Source organism: Myotis brandtii, unplaced genomic scaffold (genome assembly GCF_000412655.1).
Source record: "Myotis brandtii unplaced genomic scaffold, ASM41265v1 scaffold521, whole genome shotgun sequence".
NCBI classification, from domain to species: domain Eukaryota; kingdom Metazoa; phylum Chordata; class Mammalia; order Chiroptera; family Vespertilionidae; genus Myotis; species Myotis brandtii.
In genome coordinates this window covers 3,108,319-3,130,763 of record NW_005369870.1, presented here as the reverse complement: position 1 = coordinate 3,130,763, position 22,445 = coordinate 3,108,319, and the positions used below count along the sequence as shown (strand labels likewise).

General features: G+C 41.8%; 1 protein-coding gene across 2 annotated transcripts in view; it reads right to left on the bottom strand.

Moving 5' to 3' along the window:
- The window catches only part of SPG11 (spastic paraplegia 11 (autosomal recessive)), an 86,332-nt gene that overhangs the window by 7,367 nt on the left and 56,520 nt on the right, over positions 1-22,445 (bottom strand). For both annotated transcript variants that reach the window (XR_001364258.1, XM_005877529.2), the window contains exons 24-33: positions 19,588-19,747; positions 17,155-17,427; positions 16,340-16,540; positions 15,063-15,170; positions 8,607-8,769; positions 6,603-6,817; positions 4,494-5,247; positions 1,833-1,972; positions 751-949; positions 222-359 (exon numbers count right to left, since the gene is read on the bottom strand). Coding sequence is in view for 1 of the 2 variants with exons in the window: in XM_005877529.2 (XP_005877591.1) it covers positions 222-359; positions 751-949; positions 1,833-1,972; positions 4,494-5,247; positions 6,603-6,817; positions 8,607-8,769; positions 15,063-15,170; positions 16,340-16,540; positions 17,155-17,427; positions 19,588-19,747 (2,351 nt within the window). In the remaining variant the exon portion in view is untranslated. The remainder of the gene's footprint in view (positions 1-221; positions 360-750; positions 950-1,832; positions 1,973-4,493; positions 5,248-6,602; positions 6,818-8,606; positions 8,770-15,062; positions 15,171-16,339; positions 16,541-17,154; positions 17,428-19,587; positions 19,748-22,445) is intronic.

The following is a 22,445-nucleotide window of genomic DNA, read 5'->3' as shown; positions in this document are numbered from 1 at the left end:
ACCTTTGTGTGATTTTAAATTTGGGGCTGCTTTTCCATACATACCCTCTAAACTTTCTTTAATGAACTTACGGCTTTCTGCCAAGAACTTATAAACTATTCTGGAGGAGTAGGGGTGAGAGCAGGAAGGATCCAAATTGAGTTTTGGGAAGACTAGCTCTAGAAGACTTCCTGAAGACCTGCTTGGACCCAAAACATGTGAGAAAATGGCCAAGAACTTACTGCAGGACAATTCCCCATGGGGAACGGAGGAAATCTTTTCCAACAACTTCATGCCTACCAAGGTGCGGTCTTGACACAAAGTGGTTAGCTGAAGAAATGCCTGGCTTTCTTCTGCTGGGGTGACCATCTGCTTCTGTCCTGTACAGAAAGACATGGAGAAAGGCACTGGTTTACCTGGAGACAGTTGAGAGAAAGGTAAGAGCCCCATGCTGCCCTGGCCTGGGCACCAGGAAGTAATGCTGAAGGAGTTCCCAGTGCAGCTCTTCTCTTAGCCTAGTGGTCAGCTGACACAACAGCAGGAGTTCATGAGCTCAGAGGAAGGCACAGCTACTCTAAGCATAATTGTAAGACAATGAATGAACAAAAAGTGATTACAACAAAATAAATGCAATGCATTCTCCTCTTATGAGTGCAACCTGGCAACTTGAGAGGGCAACATGCAGGACATATGAGCATAACATCCAAATCCTTAACACTAGGTACTTGTGAGAGTTGTCTGAAAAGCTGAGGAAGCCTGAAGGGAGGGTACCTGCTCCCGCTGATGGGGACAGTAGCTCCCGGGTCACCTCTTCGGCCACAAGGTCAGCCACCCTGTCTGGCTCCAGGCCCTGAGTGCTGATGAAGGCTTGGGCTCGCTTGCATCGGTCAGGCTGCGGAGAGGCCAAGATTGCTCGGAGTATGGCCTCACCATCCTGAGCAGCAACATCTGTGTAGGAACAACCCAACTCCTGAAAAGAAGACAAGTCAGTCAAAGCTACTGTTAGGAGCCAGGAAAAAGCTGGCCCCTTCTGAATTCTGATGTGGACAGGCTGCATTGCTTGCCATGAGCAGGAACCTTAAAAGAAGCAAGCACTGTATTCCAGTTCTTTCCACCACTTCACCAATGAGCTGGATCCAAGGAAGAGAGTCTTGTCTTCAAAAAGCATCAGGTAACTTATTTTGTATTGAACCCTGAATTTTTCAAATGTTATACAATGTGAGAAAGTTGAATAAAAGGCAAGAGCCCCTTCCGTGTTGTTCCCACAACAGCTGCATAAGCCTCAATTTCCAAGGAAGCCTCTGAACCTTACCCAAGGCGAATGGCATTACTGCTCCGCTCTGTGTCTCCCGTGCTCTTCCCACTGCACTTAGCATCTACTGTTTTTCTCCTTCAGTCAGCACAAAGCCACAAACAGTTCCTGGCTGCACCGCTCCTGTCTTTAGGGTCATCATATTCCATTTTATTTTATTCTAAACTTGTTTTGGGCTCCCCCTGACAAGGAAAGCTCCTGAAGCAAGACCTAAGATATTAGGGTCAGAAGGGACTCTCGTGGTCAAGTCATTTATAGATCAAGAACTAGGGTTTAAAGAAGTGAAATGTCTGGCTCTAATTTCTGGTTGGCTAAGCTGCAGCCAGGACTCAAGTCACCATGGCACTTGGGTGGGCATCCTCCCCATTATTTCCAAGAAATGATTTATATCCTGACAAGAGCTCTACTCCCAGGTCATGATCATCATCTAATGGGCTGACTTGGCAATGTGCAAAATCTTCCTCGAGCTTCACGCTTCCCTCCCTCTCAGAGGGAGGTTCCTGTGGAGCCCCCCCCCCCCCCCCGCCCGCTTTGGCACTACCTTGGAAAGTTCATACAGACAGAGGACCCGCCGGCAGTAGTTCTTCCCATGGAGGCATTTGTGTGTCAGAGTTTCCAGATTAATCACCATTTCATCACTGGGGGGCAGCATCACAAATGACTGACTCTCCAAACTTGAAGCTAGAAGCAAATACAGATTGAAGGTGGTGGGTAGGGGGTGGTGGTGACTAAGCTGGTAAGTTAAGGCCTCTCCTCAGCCCACTATGGCTCTGCCTCTCTGCCCACAACTTACTGCACTGTACCCCCATCAGTCCCCCTGGGTCATAAAAAATATGAACAATAGCCCTAACCGGTTTGGCTCAGTGGATAGAGTGTTGGCCTGCGGACTCAAGCTGTCAGTCAGACATCCTCCAAGGGCTCCCGGACTGTGAGAGGGCGCAGGCCAGGCTGAGGGACCCACTCTCCCAGAGTGCACAAATTTCATGCACCGGGCCTCCAGTTCTTATATGAAGAAAAACTAATGAAGAAAATCAAAGAGAATCTGTCACTAACAGACAACTCTAAAAGAATTACTAAGAGAACTCCTTTAAACAGAAGAAAAAAAGAAATCAGAAGGAAACTTGAAACATCAGGAACGAGGGAAGAACAACAAAAGTAGTAAATATCGCCCTAACCGGTTTGGCTCAATGGATAGAGCCAATGGACCTTTCAGTCGGCCTGCGGACTGAAAGGTCCCAGGTTCGATTCCAGTCAAGGGCATGTACCTTGGTTGCGGGCACATCCCCAGTAGGAGGTGTGTAGGAGGCAGCTGATCGATGTTTCTCTCTCATCGATGTTTCTAACTCTCTATCCCTCTCCCTTCCTTTCTGTAAAAAATCAATAAAATATATATATTAGTAAATATCTTAGTAAATATAATAAATTATTTTCTCCTTGAGTTTTTAAAATATACTTTTTGGTTGAAAGCAAAATTTATAGCATTGTTTGATGGGTTTCCAATGTATGTAGATATACAATTAGAATATAAAGGGAGAGAAATAAAGTGATCTACATGTGGTAAAGTTTCTGCATTCCAGCTGAAGTGGTAAAATACCAACTTTAGCCAAATATATGGTGAAGGAAGATGATTTGACTTTGGATTGTGGGTACACAATACAATATACAGATGATATATCATAGAAATGTACACTTGAAACATATATGATCCTATTAACTAATGTCGCCCCAATATATCTAATAAAAAATACTGACTTTAAGTAGACTGGAACGTTAAAAATGTATAATGTAATCCCTAAAGCAAACAATTTAAAAGACTATGCAAAAATATAAAGTTACAATAACTAAAATGGAAGACTAAATTAAAAAAAATGTTCATAATTAAAAATCTTTCAAAACGGAAATTTTAAGGTACAGACTGTTTTACTGGTAAATTCTATTGAACATTTAAAGAAGAAATAACACCAATTCTACACAATGTTTTCCAAAAAATAGAAGAGTTGAAAGAACTTTCCAACTCATGAAACCAGCATTGCCCTGATACAGAAATGAAACAGTAAGAAAAGGTACAGATTAATATTGCTCATAAACATAAATACAAAAATTCCCAAATAGCAAACTGATTCCATTAATATATATCAAAAAGAATAATGCACCATGATCAATTGGGGTTTACCCTGGGAATGCATAGCTGGTTCAATATGAAAAAAATCAATTAATGTAATCCACCATATTAATAGTCTAAAGAAGAAAACATGTGATCATATCAATGGATGCGGAACAAACATGACAAAATTCAACACTGATTCAAAACTCTCAGCAAACTAGGATTAGAAGGAAACATATTCAACATAACAAAGCACATCTTCAAAACATCTACAGCTACTATCGTACTTAATAATGAAAGACTGAATGCTTTTTCCCTAAGATCAGTAGCAAGGCAAGAATATCCACTCTGACCACTTCTATCCAACATACTGGAAGTCCTAGCCAGTAAAATAAAGCAAGAAAAAGAAACAAAAGGCATACAGATCGGAAAGGAAGAAATAAAATGATCTCTATTTCATGACATGATTCTGTCTTAGAAAATCCCAAGGAATCCAAGTAAATCCCTAAAGCAAGCAAGTTTAGCAAGGTCGCAGGATATAAGGTTAACATAAAAGTTAACCATATTTCTATACACTATCAATGTACAACTGGAAACATGATTATTGTATAGAATAAAGTTCAATGAACTAATTACAAGTCAGATGGAGTCCCTCTAATTTTGATACACAGCTAGTTAAAAGACATCATAAGTGTTGCCCTGACCAGTTTGGCTCAGTGGATAGAGCGTCGGCCTGTGGACTGAAAGGTCCCAGGTTCGATTCCAGTCGAGGGCATGTACCTTGGTTGCGGGCACATCCCCAGTAGGAGGTGTGCAGGAGGCAGCTGATCGATGTTTCTCTCTCATCGGTGTTTCTAACTATCCCTCTTCTTTCCTCTCTGTAAAAAAATCAATAAAATATATTTTAAAAAAAATAAATAAAAGACATAAGTGTTTCTACTTCATCAACTAGTTAATTAACTAGCCTATGGATTACCTAGAAAAGAGTTGCTATCCTTTTAACAGTGTAAATGTTACCTCAAAAGAGACTCTTTGCTTCCTGGAAAGACTGCCAACACACTGGTTAGGACTGAGGGCAGTTTGATCTTCTTTACTTACTGCTTGAGACTTTCCTTAGAGGAATGCGAGGTTCTTTTTCTTCCTCCAGCAGCTCAGCACTTTGTAGGAGAGCATGGATCTCTGGCTGTAGGTCATCCACACTAGCTTCCCCTGAAGCCAGTGCTCTGCAGTGCAGTACCAAGGCAACATCTTGGTTATAGAAGTGGAAGTACCGGCATACTCGACTGGCTTCATGCACACAGCCATCATCCAATAGGCGCCCAATCAAAAAGTTTAATGACTCCTGCTCCTTCCAATCTAGTCTGTTCTCACAAGTCTCTTTGGATGGAAGGCCATTAAGTGCTAAATATTTTGATGTGTTCAGGGCAGCCAACTTGGAGAATGAAAACTCACTGGCTAAGCTGTCAAAGGAAAGTTCACCACTAGCTGAGATCTGCTGAGAAAATGTGGGCTCTCTTTCCTCCTGGTTTCCTCTGAGGGTGTGCTGGGTGATACGGCAGAGCCAGATCTGCTTCTCCAGCTCCTCCAGCTCCTCCACAGGGACCAGGTCCTCCTGAGCAAGCCAATGCCCTGCCAGGGTGAGCAGCAGATGGCACTCCTCAGTGCTGCTCTGTCCCTCCTCAGTAGGGTACTCACGCGCCACAAGGGCCTGGGCTGTGAAAAAGGAAGAAGCTGCTTTGCTTGAAATGGAATTTTTCTTAAAATTCTCATGGCATTTTTTCCAGAAGTCAATTCTTGTTTGTTTCAGGGACCACTGGTCAATGTGTTTTAAGGTCTGCATTTCCTGTGTTACCTGTGAAATTTAAAAAGTATCATAAATGCTACTGTTCCCTAATTACACCATACTTTTTAAACCCAAGTCAAAGAATATGAGGCATGGCTACAGATGTTCCTGGGTATTTTATCTGGAAAGTTAAGGTATGGAAAACAATTTTAAATTTATCCAATTGAATGGGGTTCAAGGAGAAGCCACCTAAGCTAACCTTATATTTAAAGTATACATTCTTGCCCAGCCGGTGTGGCTCAGTGGTTGAGCATCGACCTATGAACCAGGAGGTCATGGTTCAATTTCTGGTCAGGGCACATGTCCAGGTATCAGGCTTGATCCCCAGTTGGGGTTGTGCAGGAGGCAACCGATCAGTGATTCTCTCTCATCATTGATGTTTCTATCGCTCTCTCCCTCTCCCTTTCTCTCTGAAATCAATAACAATATGTTAAAAAAAAAAAGAAGAAGAAGAAATCATTGATGAAATAGTTTAAAAAAAAATAAAATAAAGCATACATTCTTCACCCTGGCCGGTATAACTGTTGGTTGAGCGTCATCCCATGCCCCAAAGGGTTGCTGGTTCAATTCTCAGTCAGGGCACATATTCAGGTTGTGGGTTCAATCCCCAGTCAGGGTGCATACGGGAGGCAACTGATCGATGTTTCTCTCTCTCCCTCTCCCTTCCTATCTCTCTAAAATCAATAAAAACAATAATAAAGCATACATTATTAAAAAATGGGAATTCTAGGCTCACCATTTCTGAAACTAATGTGTATCAGAAGTGAAAAAGCCTCATCTATAAATTGCATATCTCATTTGATTTTTGGTTTAATGATGGTTCAAAAAGCTAAGATTTTTTGTTGTTAATCCTCACCCAAGAATATTTTTTCCATTGATTTAGAGATTAGAAGGGAGGGGGAGAGACAGAGAGAGAGAAACATCAATGAGAGACACATTAACTGGTTGCCTGCTGCGTGCGCCCCAAACAGGGCCAGGGATCGAGCCTGCAACCAAGGTACATATTCTTTTTTTTTTTTTTAAGTATATTTTATTGATTTTTTACAGAGAGGAAGGGAGAAAGATAGAGAGTTAGAAACATCGATGAGAGAGATACATCGATCAGCTGCCTCCTGCACACCTCCTACTGGGGATGTGCCCGCAACCAAGGCACATGCCCTTGACTGGAATCGAACCTGGGACCCTTGAGTCCGCAGGCCGACGCTCTATCCACTGAGCCAAACCGGTTATGGCAAGGTACATATTCTTGACAGGAATCAAACCCGTGAACCTTCAGTCCACAGGCCAATGCTCTAACCATTGAGCAACTGGCTAGGGCAAAAAGCTAAGACTTTAAATAACTTAAAAGACTTATGTTACCTCACCTCTTCAATAACCAAGTTGTCCACAGGTAACTCAGCTAATTCTGCTACCCTCTTAGCCAAAGCAAACTGTCCATTTGTCTCCAGTTTTTCCAAAATAGATTTACATTCCTGCTGAAAATTCTGAAGGCTATAGCTGGTAATAATCACATTATTAATGGCTATGGATGTATCCTTCAAAATGTGGCTAAGGATACACAGCTTCTTTACATCTGGACCTGTACCAAAGAGAAAAGGATATAAACACTTCATTAAAAAAAAAATGCCACTATGGCATTTTTAATTAAATATCAGGAAGGGAAATATGTATATTTAAAATAATAATGTGGTTAAAGGAAAAAAAACCACCTCTTTTTCTAGCTTGGTTGATGAGCAGAGGAAGCCATAGGCAGCTCCTTTATAGTAAGACCTATTAGAGGTTGGCACATGGACTCATCCACACATCTGGCTTTAAACACAGAGCAGAGGTTGGTGGTCTACTATGCAGTAGCAACTCAAGTCAATCTTGGGAAGATTTGGCCATTCATTCAGGTCAGTCCCATCTCTTTCTGGGTTTTTCTCCTTCCTTGAACAAATTTGTTTTTATGATTGTTCACTTGTTCATTCAATGTGGTGTCATGGGTATTAAGACACAGACTTGTAGAGTAGCTGAAACTGCAGCTGGCCAGTAGCACACTGTCTTCAGAATGGACATCACTTGCTCCTCTGGATATCTATCTACTTAAGCCAGTGAGACCCAGCTGAGCTCTTCCTGATGTCCTGGGAAATTCTTATCCGCAGTCACATTAGGGATCCTCTGCCAACAACTTATATGGCTGGGTTTGCCCCCACTCCCAAATAATCTGAGAATCCTATGTGTGCCCTACCATAGGGGAAGAGCATGAAACGCATTCTATAGGAGCCTACTCCAATGTCACCTGCTGGGCTGTGGTCTGATTCAGAGACAGTGAGACATCCTGCACAATAAACACCAGTGTGAACATGCTGCGTTTCTTTTCTGGCATCATATAAAACGCAGATTAAAAAATTTTTTTTCTTTTCTCTAAGCGTGTGTGCGCGCGCGCGCACACACACACACACACACACACACACACTATAAAAATAGAAATAAATTAAATTATATGAATAAAAGCATTATAGTAATGTTAACAATCTAAACAATCCTTTTAATTTTTTAAGGATAGAGTAACTCTAGCAAGAAAACAGGAAATTCATTTCTGAAAACAAAATTACTACCGATCAATGAAAACACCAATATGTTAAAAGGATCTACTCTTTTGTCTACAAAGTCATCTTCTATGCCCTACATTTAGGAAACAGGCCTCTCTTCTCCCCGTCATCAGCCCCACAGCCTGCAACAATGGCACTGAGCCCAGCATTCTCTGTGTTCTGTGCAACTCTGAGCTCTCCAGCTGAACATATGTGAGTTTAAATGTGATAAAATAACCCTAAGTAGTGAAAACGTCAGAATCTAGTGTAAAAGAAAAACATTATTATTCAACAAAAACTTGAAATTATCACAAGTAGAAAGAAGGTAAGGCAATACTGGTTTTTTCACTAATCAACAGGCTTAGAGACTACCAATTTCTGGAAACACCTGCAAAAAATAAGCGTAATTTGTCTGAGACCTTCAAAACGAATTAGACATTCCTGAAACAAGCCTGTGACTCTGAGCAGTGATGATATGTTAAGCTGACTTGTAAGAGAAAGGCATGATAGTGACAGGGTAATGCAGAGGCTAGCCAGGGGGAACTGGGGCTATTTGACAACTGCTTAGGATGAGTAGATAGTTCTATTACTTATGTTATATCCTATTGTGCTTTGTTTTAAATGTTTTAACCATGATTGAAGTTTCATAACCTCTCCTTCATATCCTGTTATGAACTTTAAATGTAATGTTATATATATATCATATGCATTTTAATTCCCAGAATGCCCTTCTAAAATACTTTCAAGATTAAGACAGCTAACTTCTTAACAGCAACTTAACTATAAGGACTGTCTTACCCTCAGAGAAGAGATGCTCTATTCCAACAAACAGCTGTAAAAGCTTTCCCAGCTCGTACTGGGTCCTGCACTGCTGCAGCATAAGCTTCAAAAGAAAACACACCTGCTCCTTCAGCCATGGGACAGGGATGGCAGCGTGGACCTTTATGGCTGCTGTTTCAAGCTATAAAAAAAGACATGGTCAGGGAAAGTGGTTTCACAGGGACAACTCAAAACCTCCAAATGTGCCATCCAAAGTGATGACCTGTCACAAAGCGGATGCTTCTTCAGGTCCTCTCGATGGCAGGAAGCAGCAGTGTGCCTCTTTGTGGGGCATCTTGGTGTAGAGAACTGTGTGTGTGAAAGTCAAAGATGGGAAAGAGACCCAGGACTACTTTGGAATGAACTGATACAAATACGCCCCCTTACTGACTGACAGCCCTGTGAGTTGCTGTGAAATTAAGCAGACATGTTTCACTTAAAAGCTTCTTCAGAGGATACAGGCTGCCCTTAAATCCAGAAGTTTGTCAATTCACATATGAAAGAACTCCTCTTAGAAAGACTTGCTTAACACTGCTGAGCTGGTTCTAATAGTTAGCTTATCCTATATAATAAAAGGCTAATATGCAAATAGACCGAATGGCAGAACAACTGGAACAACTGAACAACTGGTCGCTATGATGTGTGCTGACCACCAGGGGGCGTGTACGGAACATGGCAGGCATTGGCCACGATGGGATGGTGGAGCAGGTGAGCAGAGGCGCCAGATCAAGGTAGGGCGCCGGTCGCTGTCATCGGGGCGAGCCTCTGGTGGTTACTGAAAATTCTTTGCTACCTTGCGCTGCAGTCCCACCTGCCACTTGCACCCGTTGCTGGCGCTGGCCCCAATCACTCCACACCGCCAGCAGGTGTGAGCAGGGCTGGTGCCATCAGCGTGTGGGAGTGGTGGTGGCAGGAATGAGGCTGTCCGCAGACAGGGGATGGGGGTGGGGCGCAGCGGGAGGGGCCGGGCAGGGGCGCAGAGGATAGGCTGAGACCTGCCCCTGTGCCTACTGCAGCCTCGTGGCCCACAGTTCCTTTCAACATGCACGAATTTGCACTGGGTCCCTAGTCCTATATAATAAAGAGGTAATATGCAAATTAACCCTCACACCCTCACAAGATGGCTGCCTATGACCAGGCCAGCAGGGGGGTTAGTGAGGGACGACCAAATGACTGAACAAGCAGGCTGCATGGCACAACCCAGCTGGCAGGGGGGTTAGTGAGGGACAACCAAACGACTGAACAAGCAGGCTGTGTGGGGTGACCAGGCCAGGGGGGAAGTGTGAGGGGTGACCAGGCCGGCAGGGGGGTCAGCTGGGGACAACCAGGCCGGTGGGGGAGCACTTAGGGGCGACCAGGCCAGCAGAGGTGGGCAGTTGGGGGCGACCAGGCCGGCAGCGGGGGGGCAGTTAGGAGCAACCAGGCAGGCAGGGAGGTGAGCGATTAGGAGCCAGCAGTCCAGGATTGTGAGATCGGGCCTAAATTGGCAGTCAGACATCCCCCAAGGGGTCCTGGATTGGAGAGCGTGCAGGCCGGGCTAAGGAGACCCCCACACCCTGTGCACAAATTTCGTGGACCAGGCCTCTAGTACAGCAGTTCTCAACCTGTGGGTCACGACCCCTTTGGGGGTCGAATGACCCTTTCGCAGGGGTTGCCTAAGACCATCGGAAAACACATATATAATTACATATTGTTTTTGTGATTAATCACTATGCTTTAATTATGTTCAATTTGTAACAGTGAAATTGGGGGTCACACAACATGAGGAACTGTATTAAAGGGTCGCAGCATTAGGAAGGTTGAGAACCACTGCTCTAGTAGTTTATAATACCACTAGAGAAGATTCTCAATTCAGAAGGTTCTCAGTTATCGTATTTCAAGGAAATCATAAAAAATATTAACAGGAAAATGACCCCAAGTAGCAGGCCTCATTAGTTTGAATTAGAACATGATTTCTTAGTCTTTATTTCTGGTTTACTTACCTCTGTTGCCCTAAGAAGAGAAACTACAGCAGGCAGATGATGGAACTGGTTAAAGGAACAAATATATGGGAATAAAGGGTTGAGGCAAGGATGGAGCAGCTGCATTGCCCCTTTGCAAAAGGCTGCAGCAGGAGAAGTCAGGCAAGAATAAGAAGATATCTGGGAAGACCTAAACGTAAAACTCAAACTGATAAGCTGAGCTCATTAAAATTAAAAACTCTCTCTAAAAATCAATGGAAAATGTCCTCCGGTGAGGATTAACAACAACAAAATAGAAGGTTCAACACAGCAAGAAAATATGACAATTATAAACATGTACACACCTATTGAGAGACCACCAAATATATGAAGCAAAACCTGATGAAACTGAAGGGAGAAACAGACAGTTCTACAATAATACCCCACTCACAATAATGGACAGAATAACCAGACAGAAGAAAACAATGACAAGAAACACATTCTTCTCAAATGCACATGAAATGTTTTCAGAACAGACCATATATTAGGATACAAATTAAGTCTCAATAGATTTTAAAAGACAGATATCATACAAAGTATCTTCTCTGACCACAGTGGGATGAAGTTAGAAGTCAGTAACAAAAGGAAACTGGAAAATTCACAAAACTTTAGAAATTAAACAATATACTTTTAACAAGAGAGAAGTCTCAAATTACTAAAATCAGAAATGAAAGTGAGGCCATCACTACTGATTCTACAGAAAATAAAAAGGATTGTAAGAGAGTACTGTGAAAAAATTATATGCCAAAAAAATGGATAACCTAGATGAAATTGATAAATTCCCAGAAACACAAAACCTACCAAAACTAAATCACAAAGAAATATATCATCTGAATAGACTTATGACTAGTAAAGAGAGTGAATCATCAATCAAAAATCTCCCAACAAAGGAAAGTCTGGACCTGATAGCTTTACTGGCAAATCACACATTTAAAGTACTAATACCAATCCTTCTCAAACTTCTCCAAAAAATTAAAGAGGAGGGAACACTGCCTACCTTATTCTATGAAACCAACATAAGGCTGACATCAAAGACAAAGAAAACTACATACTGATATCCTTTATGAGCACTGATGCAAAAATCTTTAATAAAATACAAGCAAACTGCCCTGACCGGTGTGGCTCAGTTGGTTGGGCATCATCCAGTGCACCAAAAGTTGCCACTTCGATTCCTAGTCAGAGTATATGCTAGGTTGAGGGCTTGATTCCGGGTAGGAGGCATGCAGGAGACAGCTAACCGATGTCTTGCTCTCACATTGATATTTCCCTCACTTTCCCTTCCTCTCTCTCTAAAAATCAATTTAAAAAATCATTTAAAAAATACTAATAGCCTTGGCCCATTTGGCTCTGTGGTTGGAGCATTGGTTCTCGGAAAAAAAGGGTCCCAGGTTTGATTCCAGTCAAGGGCACATACTTCATCGAAGGCTTAATCCCTGGCACTGCTCAGGGAGCATGGGAGGAGGTAACCAATCAATGTGTCTCTATCACATCGATGTTTCTCTCTCTCTATCTCTCCCCCTCCCTTCCACTCTCTTTAAAAATCAATGAAAAAAAATATATCCTCAGGTGAGGATTAACAACAACAAAATACTAATAAACTGAATTCAGCAGCATATTAAAAAGATTACACACCATTACAAAATAGGATTTATTCCTGGAATGCAAAAATGATTCAACATACAAAAGTCAATCAATGTATATACCACATCAATAGGACAAAAGAAAACACCACATGATCATCTCAATGCAGGAAAAGTATCTGACAAAATTCAACACCATTTCATGATAAAAACACTCCACAAACTAGGAACAGAAGGAAACTACCTCCATATAATAAAAGCCATATGTGAAAAGCCACAGTGAACATCATACTCAATGGCAAAAGACTGAAAACACAACTCTAAGATCAGGAAAAGGCAAGGATTCCCACTTTCACCTCTTCTTTTCCACATAGTCCTGGAAGTTCTCACCAGAGCATCTGGGGAGGAGGGAGAGGGGAGGAGAATTGATCCAAGTTGAAAAAAAAAAGAAGTAAAATTATTTCTATTCAGATGATATAATTTTATATGTAGAAAACCCTAAAGATCCCACACAAAAAAACTCAGAAGACATTTAACAAAGTAACAGGAGAGAAAAAGTCACCACGAAAAAACCAGTTTCATTCCTATAAACCAGTGGTTCTCAACCTTCTGGCCCTTTAAATACAGTTCCTCATGTTGTGACCCAACCATAAAATTATTTTCGTTGCTACTTCATAACTGTAATGTTGCTACTGTTATGAATCGTAATGTAAATATCTGATATGCAGGATGGTCTTAGGCAACCCCTGTGAAAGGGTCGTTCGACTGCCAAAGGGGTCGCGACCCACAGGTTGAGAACCGCTGCTATAAACAAACAATTAACAATCTAAAAAGGAAATTATAAAAATAATTCCATTTCTAACTATCAAAAAGAATAAAATATTTAAGACATTAACTTAACCAAGGAGGTAAAAGATTTGTACAATGAAACTACAAAATGCTGCTGAAAGAAATTAAAGATATAAAAAATGGGAACACATCCCATGTTCCTGGAATGGAAGTCTAAATGTAAATATTATCCAAAGCAATCTACAGATTCAATGCAATCCCTATTAAAATCCCAATGATGCTTTCACAGAAACAGAAAAACCCATCTTAAAATCATATGGAATCCCAAGGGACCCCAAAGAGCCAAAACAATCTTTTTTATTTTTATTTTTTATTTTAGAGAGGAAAGGAGAGGGAGATAGAGATAGAAACATCAATGATGAGAATCATTGATCAGCTGCCTCCTGCACACCCCTATTGAGAATCAAGCCTGCAACTTGGGCATGCGTCCTTGACCGGAATTGAACCTGGGACGCTCTATCCACTGAGACAAACCAGGTAGGGCCCAAAACAATTTTGAAAAAGAACAAAATGCATACTTCCTGATTTTAAAACGCATTACAAAGCTACAGTAATCAAAATTGCGTGGCATTGGGATAAAGACAGACATATAGACCAATGGAATGGAAAAGAAAGCCCAGAAATAAATCCTTACATATATGGTCAAATGATTTTTGACAAGGGTGTCAAGACAATTCAATGAGGAAAGCACAGTCTTTTCAACAAATGGTGCTGGGAAAACTGACTATCCACATGTAAAAAAATAAAGTTGAACCCTTACCTAACAAGATATACAAAAATTAAGTCCAAATGGACAAAAGACCTAAATGTAAGACCTAAAACAATAAAACTACAAGAAAACATAGGACAAAAACTTTATAACACTGGATTTGGCAATGATTTCTTCGAAATGACACCAAAGGCATAGATAATAAAAGAAAAAATATACAAATTGGACCTCATGAAAATGTAACAATTTTGTGTATAAAAAGATACTATGAAAAGAGTAAAACGGCAACTCACACAATGGGAGAAAATATTTGCAAATCATATATCTGGTGTGGGATTAATACAGAATACAGTGGGGCCTTGACTTACGAGTGTCCCGACTAACGAGTTTTTCGAGATACGAGCCGTCTCTCGGCCGATTTTTTGCTTTGAGTTGCGAGCTAAAATTTGGGTTACGAGCCAGCTTCAGATACCCCACCGCTAGTTGGCGCAGCGAACATCACAGTGATTTGACATACGAGTAATTTGAGTTATGAGCTCCGTCACGGAACGAATTAAACTCGTAAGTCAAGGCCCCACCGTATGTAGAGAATTCCTAAAACTCAACAATAAAAAAACAACCCAATTAAAAAAAGGGGCTGGGTGGATAGGAACAAAGGGGAAGAAAATGGGGGACATCTGCATACTGTCAACAATAAAAATAATGGATAAAGGGCTTGGATAGACATTTTTCCAAAGAAGATACACAAATGGCGAATAAGCACATGAAAAGATGCTGAACATCACTAATCATTAGGGAAATACAAATCAAAACTACAATGAGACACCACCTCACATCCGTTAGTATGATTACTATTAAAAAAACAGAAACCAAGTATTGGTGAGGATGTAAAGAAATAGGAACCCTTATGTAATACTGTTAGGAATGTAAAATGGTAGTCACTGTGGAAAGTAGTATGGTATTCCTCCAAATATTAAAGTATAATCACCATATCATCCAGCAATTCTATTTCTGAGTAAACACCCAAAGAACTGAAAGCAGGATCTCAAAGAACTATCTGTATATCATGTCATAACAGCATTATTCACACTAGCTAAAATGTGGAAGCAACCCAAATGTCCATCGATGAATGAATAGACTAGCAAAATGTGGTATATACATGCAATGCAATATTATTCAGCATTAAAAAGGAAGGAAATCTGGCATATGCTATGGATGACATCCTGACTACTAGAAGACAACAGCCCACACTAACAAATTTCAGATCAGTAAGAAAGAACATATTATTCTAACTTACAGTTTCAAGGTTCTTCTGGAACTCCAGTAGTTTAGCTTGGGCTTCCTTATAATTCTTGAAGAACATACAGAGTTCATACATCTCCAACATCAGTAGTAATGGGGAATCCTTTGAAGAAGAGTTTGAAAGAAATTACAAAATCCTGCCCGGCTGGCATGGCTCAGTGGTTGAACCTCACTTATGAACCAGGAGGTCACGGTTCGATTCTGGTCAAGGGCACATGCCCGGGTTTCGGGCTTGATCCCCAGTAGGGGATGTGCAAGAGGCAGCCGATCAATGATTCTCTATCATCACTGATGTTTCTACCCCTCTCTCCATCTCCCTTCCTCTCTCTAAAGTGAAAAAAAAAAACATATTAAAAAAAGAAAAAAATCCTGAACTTAATACTATTTTCTCATGAATAATGGCAATATAAGAGAAGGTTAAAGTAAAAGACAAATACAATTAATAGCAGCTTCATAGAATTAAATTACGTATGTTAAAAAGAAAGGCAGCTACATCTACTCAAAGGTCGGTCCATTTTCTGTCTATCCTATACTTGGTCCAACACACAAGAGCAGGACATAGTCCACTAGATGGTGCTAGGAAACCTTTACATACACTCCCTGATAAAGGGCTCCAGTGACCTGCCAACCTACTGCTTGCTGCCTGTGGCATCAATCCATACAGTTCCATCACTTCAGTGGGAGCTTTCCAGTCAGAGCACAGTAGTCTGGGAATTAGAAAGTATGGGTCTGAACTGTAAGTACACTGCTTACTACATTACTGTGAGAGCCTGCGCATGTTACTTAAGTTCTGTAAACCTTGGTTTATTACTCTGTAAAATGAGGATAAGACCACTTCATAATATCCTAATACAGTATTACCTTTTTGGGATTACTGTGTGAACTGACTAAAATAATATATAGAAAGCACTCTGCTAAATAAATGGCAGTTCTATTCTCATTATTTGTTGTGGGCTACAAAATAAATCTAGGCCCGGCTGGTGTAACTCCGTGGTTGAGTATTGACCCATGAAGCAAGAGGTCACAGTTTGATTCCCAGTCAGGGCACATGCCTGGATTGTGGGCTCATCCCCAGCATGCAGGAATTCTCTAATTCTCTCTCATCATTGATATTTCTATCCCTCTCTTCCTTCCTCTCTCTGAAATCAGTAAAAGCATATTTAAATAAATAAATAAGTAAATCCAGGAATAGAAATAATTGAAAAAGTCAGTGAGGGATATTCTAAAGTAACCCTTTTAAACTTAGGAAAGAAATGAAGTGACTATCACTACCTTAAAGAAAAGCTGGAAACCTCTGATGAGAGTTTTGCTCTTCTGCCTTGTTAATAATGTTCTCCAGATGACTGAGAAGTCCTCAAGGTCCCATGTATGGCCCTCCAATGAGTCCTGAATGTGTCCCATTGCTTCAGCTGCAATACTGTCCTCCACAGAAGCGATGATCCAAACACAGAGACAGGAAATAGCACTGGCATCCTACCATTGAATAAAAATTTTTCAAAGTAAAATAACAACTGGGCTTGGATTACCTGACAGAGGAAGTTTCTAGCAATGCTACAACTACAGATGGCTACTTCCTGTTCAGGAAAAATCACCTCACTAAATTGGTTAAAATGGCTTGAAAATCCTTCAAAGGTGAAACAAACTCTAATGAACAACCAAGGGACTTTTATAAACCATCCTGTAGGGTACAGCAGGTGAAAAGGCCAAGAGACTGAGAGGATATATGTGAAAGTCAGGGAAGTACTAGGTATAAGAAAACACACAGAACTGCTGACCAAGGGACTGTCTGGAGTATCCTTCTTCCCTGCTCAGAGGCAGTGGTGGTCAGTCCACCAAAGCATCCTTCTCTGTGACTACCAACCAGGAACCAAGGCTCTGACCACTTAAGCTATTATATGTCAAGGCACAAGGAAGTGCACTGGATGGCCACGCTGGAGAAGCATAAAGAGTTGCAGTGACCTTAGAAACATGCTAGAGCCTCAATATCATCATTCCCCCCACACCCTCTGATTATCAGCCTTTCCTGTCCCTCCCCACTTTTCCTATTACTCTCTGAGTCCTTAATTTAGGCTTCTCATGATTCTCACCTGCAGACATGAGGCTAGGACACTAAGAATAGGGGCCTGTTGTTTCACTGCTTCAGCCAGGAGCCAGCACCAGGAGTTTGGCTCCTCTGAGCACCGGAGCAGAATTTCGAAGAAATCAGTTCTCTCTTCTTTGCTTTTCTGGAGTTCCTGGGGGGACTTGTTGCAGACTTGATCACTATCCATTCTGGAGTTGGACACTGAGGGCAAGTTCTCAAAAGCTAGCCTTAAGTGGTCTTGAAGGACAGGGCTGAAATATTGGAGAAGAGATTTCACCTGGAAAACACATTAGATGATTAAAACAGACAACCAAGTTATTTTTATTTCTCAATTATAGTTGACATTCAATATTATATTAGTTTCAGCTGTGCGGCATAGTGGTTAGAGTCTATGTATAAAGTATATGATTGTCTAACCCAGTGGTCGGCAAACTCATTAGTCAACAGACCCAAATATCAACAGTACAACGATTGAAATTTCTTTTGAGAGCCAAATTTTTTTAAACTTAAACTATATAGGTAGGTACATTGTTATTAACTTAATTAGGGTACTCCTAAGGCTTAGGAAGAGCCACACTCAAGGGGCCAAAGAGCCACATGTGGCTCGAGAGCCGCAGTTTGCCAACCATGGGTCTAACCATTAGACAATCATATACTTTATGAAGTGATCCCCCAATAAATCTAGTACCCACCTGGCACCATACGTAGTTACTACAATATTATTTACTTTATTCCCTAGGGCAGAGGTGGGTAACCCCTGGCACACGTGCCAAACATGGCACACCAATAACTTTTGCTGGCACGTGAAACCCTCTCTTATAATCTTCCATTTACAATTTTTTTCTTAATACTGACTTTTTTATTTTTCAGATAAATTTAGTGTAGGTGCATCTTAGATAAATAATTTTACATAACAAGTTATCTTAAAGACCATAGACATGGATTGACGAGAGAGGGGAAGAGCAATTTCTATGTCTCTGCCTTAACTCTCCCTGCCTTCCTAGATCTGACCAGTGTTTTGGTTTCATCCACATACGCTTGTGAATCTTTGTTCTCAGTGATGAATTTTGTTAAGTCTCGTAATAGGAGTAGCCTGACGGATGAAAAGTAGTAGCTCGTGCATATCTCTGAAGGTCACGAAATATAAACCTGATGTAAAATCTCTGTCATCAGTGATGCAGCAGCAAAAGTCCCACTGATAGCCCTAACCGGTTTGGCTCAGTGGATAGAGCGTCGGCCTTCGGACTGAAAGGTCCCAGGTTCGATTCCGGTCAAGGGCATGTACCTTGGTTGCGGGCACATCTCCAGTAGGAGGTGTGCAGGAGGCAGCTGAGCGATGTTTCGCTCTCATTGATGTTTCTAACTCTCTATCCCTCTCCATTCCTCTCTGTAAAAAAATCAATAAAATATATTTTAAAAAAATAAAATGGTAAGATATTCTTTTTTATGGCTGAGTAATGTTCCACTGTATATATGTGCCACATCTTTTTTTAAAATATATTTTTATTGATATCAGAGAGGAAGGAAGAGGGAGAGAGAGATAGAAATCAATGATGAGAGAATCATTGATCGCCTGCCTCCTGTATGCTCCACACTGGGGATCAAACCCACAACCTGGGCATGTGCCCTGACCAGGATTCAAACTGTGACCTCCTGGTTCTTAGGTTGATACTCAACCACTGAGCCACACCTACCGGGTGTGTCACATCTTTTTTATTCAATTGTCTATTGATGGGTACTTGGATTGCTTCCATATCTTGGCTATTGTAAATAATGCTGCAGTGAACAAAGGGGTGCATCTATCTTTTTTAATTTTGTTTGAGATTTCTTCAGATAAATACCCCGAAGTGGAATTGATGGTTCATAAGATAGTTCTATTTTTAATTTTTTGAGTAATCTCTATACTGTTTTCCGTAGGGGCCACACCAATTTGCAATCTCACCAATAGTGCACAAGGCAGATAACCAAGTTTCAATTTCAGCTGGAGCTGAAAATGTTAGAAAAAAGCATAAAATTGTTCTTTCTCAACCTGAACCTTGTCAGAGGTGACCATATAATTTTACAAAGTTGTTTGCTGCTTTTGAGTGAATTTCCATTTGCAATCTGGAGTCACAAAGTTCTTCCTTCATCTCTTTAGTAATAATGACTAGTCCTGTGCTCGCTTCAGCAGCACATATACTAAAATTGGAACGATACAGAGAAGATTAGCATGGCCCCTGCGCAAGGATGACACGCAAATTCGTGAAGCGTTCCATATTAAAAAAAAAAAATAATGACTAGTCCTTTGTCTGAAGCCAACCCACTGAAATTTTAGTAAAAATAATAGTATCATATAAAAAAAAAAAAGCCTATGTGGTCACAACAGAAAGAACAATATTTTCACTCGAAGAAGTGTTCCAATATCCTCTTGAATAACTAGCAACAATCAGTGGCTTACCTCATCTGGGTGGTAATTATGCAGCTGGCTGTGAATAATGAACTGTAACCAATCATTTGCTTTGGCACATTCTCTAAGGTAAGACGTGCTCAGTTTTATATTGTGGAGCCTGCAGAACTGTACCACCAATGACCACTGGATGCTAGATTCGCTGTATACCCTGTAATTGGGGTTGGGAATGGTAGAGAGAAAAACTTGTTAAAATATTGCTTTAGTTTTAAACTGAAAAATTAAATAAATTCAACTACAGTATATTCTCTAAAAAGCTTTTCAAGCTCAGCTGGTATAGTTCAGTGGTTGAGCATTGACCTCTGAACCAGGAGGTCAAAGTTCGATTCCTGGTCAGGGCACATGCCCGGATTGTGGGCTGATCCCCAGTAGGGAGCATGCAGGAGGTAGCTGACTGATGATTCTCTTTCATTGATGTTTCATCTCCCTCTTCCTTCCTCTCTGAAATCAATAAAAATATATTTAAAAAATAAAAAGCTTTTCAAAAAATACCAAATATTTATTAGATCGCTTTGAAAAAACAAAAAAGAACTCTTACCCATAACACACAATAGCTTTCTTAGCATGCTGGTACAATTCATTCCTTTTATCAACCAAGTATCTATCAAACTAGCTATGTACAATCTTTAGGAAAAGTGAGAAAACAGTCACTCAAGAAATCTTCTGAGTGCTTAATTATCTTTCATGACTCACTTCAGAGAATCAGAGCCCTGACAGGGGCCTGGACTTCCTCACTAAGGGGAGGATACCTGTTCCTGCTGAAAGTAGGAAGCTGTTGAGAACAGAATCAGTGATAGGTGTTTCAGGAGAATGGTAGGTACCCAGAGTCTGAGGTGGCTGGGTCAGCCCCAGTGGATAGCACACAGGAAGGATAGCAAGAATGTACAGGGTGGGGCAAAAGTAGGTTTATAGTTGTTCATATGGAAAATAATACAATAATTAATAATTCAAGGGTAAACTATTTCACACTCATAACTGTAAACCTACTTCTGCCCCACTCTGTAAAGGAGAGGAGCTTTTGTGGATAGATGATCACCTCAAATTCCAGTATCAACTGACATATCCGCAAGAAAACATTAAAGATATCAGAGTCAAACTTTCTGATGTCCACCCCACATGTTCTGAAATGATTTCAACATGTAAAATTTAATAGACTTCCTGACCAGTAGGGCAGTGGAGGGGGGAAAGCTCCTCTCCATCTCTTGGAAACTCCATCTCTTAAGAGGGAATCATGACAAGATTAAAAATGGCGGCAGAGTAGGAGGATGCTGCATGGACATGCTCCCAGGAACAAGCTGGAATTACAAGTGAAATACGGAAAGGCTTCCTGAATAATCAACAGAAAACTCACAGGAGAGAACCCTGATACCCAAGGACCAAAGGTGGAGACCGCATAGAGACTGGTAGGAGGGGCGGAGGCGCGAAAGGGCTGGCCGGGCACCCACAGACGGCAACTGAAGTCCCAGAGAGTTATCTCAGCTGTGGGGGGGAGCCACTGAGACCTCTGGGATCTAATCCCAAAGCTGGGCTCCCCAGCAGAGAGCACCAAAATGAGGAGGGTACCCACATAACATCTAGCTGTGAAAAACAGTAGGGTGCTATCTGCCAGGGAGTGGCAGCTGAAAGTTCAGGTACCTTCTTAAAGGGCCAACGCATAAAAATTCCCTGTGGAGCCACCCACCTTGTACTCTGACAGAGGGAGGGTGAAGTGGACTGGAGCTGTGAGAACAGAACCCAGGACTGGGGTCTCGGGGGATAGAGCTCAGAAAGCAGACACCCCAAGTCTCCTGGGGCTGAGTCACTCCCTCACATAGTGGATTACATCTTTCCCACATAGACACCTGCCTTGCCTGGGGGGAGGACAGTCGACACACCCCATTGGAAAACACCATGCCCTGAGGCCACTTAAGTGATTAAAAGTAACAATTAGGAGAAACCAAGATGGCGGCATAGGTAAACACCGGAAATTGCTGCCTCGCACAACCACTTCAAAAATATAAATAAAAGACAAAACGGACATCATCCAGAACCACAGGAAGGCTGGCTGAGTGGAAAGTCTACAACTAGAAGGAAAGAGAAAAGCACACTGAGACTCAGGAGGTGTGGAATTAAAGTGCAGAGGTACGGAGGAGCACGTGGAAAGGGCTGGCAACTGAGGACAGGGTTGTCTTTTTCAACCGGGAGGGAGTCTCAAGCTCCCGACTGCTCTGAACTCCAGTTGCGGGCGAGTCTCTGGGGACCCAGACTCATACGGGGAAAAACTGGACTGTATGGCATCGGGCGGAACTCAAGGGCAGCTTTCTCTCAGAGGTGCTTACAGCAATTACCGCTGGACACTGAGACCCAGAGCCTCTTAGGGCAGGGCTGAGGATCAGCCATAGCTGTTTGCTCTGCCCTGTTGATTCCCTGAGACCTTGCCCCACCCAAGCTGTGCGCAGAGGCTTTTGGATATGAATGGCCTGGCCCTTTGCAATCTAAAATTACCTAACAAACTGCAGCTGGGTCAGAGAGACTCAGAACATCCAAAAGAAGGCCCAAGGCCTCACAGCAGCTTGCATTGCTTCACAGCTGAGCCTCATCTGGGCACCTCCAAACCCCAAACAAAGAAGAGGAATCTGCAGATCTCTCTGTAGCTCCTGCTGGGTAGCCTCAGGAAGAGGCTAAATTAGCACCTCCTTAGAGATCCAAGAGCCAGTGTACTCAGTGGTCAGAATGGGACCATCCAGATTACAACTCCTCAGATCCATAAGGGACACTCAGGGGGCAGGCTCAGTGAGCACCAAAGCCCCACTGAAGCAAGTCTTGCCCCATAAGGGTGTCTCCAGCACAGAAGTTCTCCCACTGCAGAC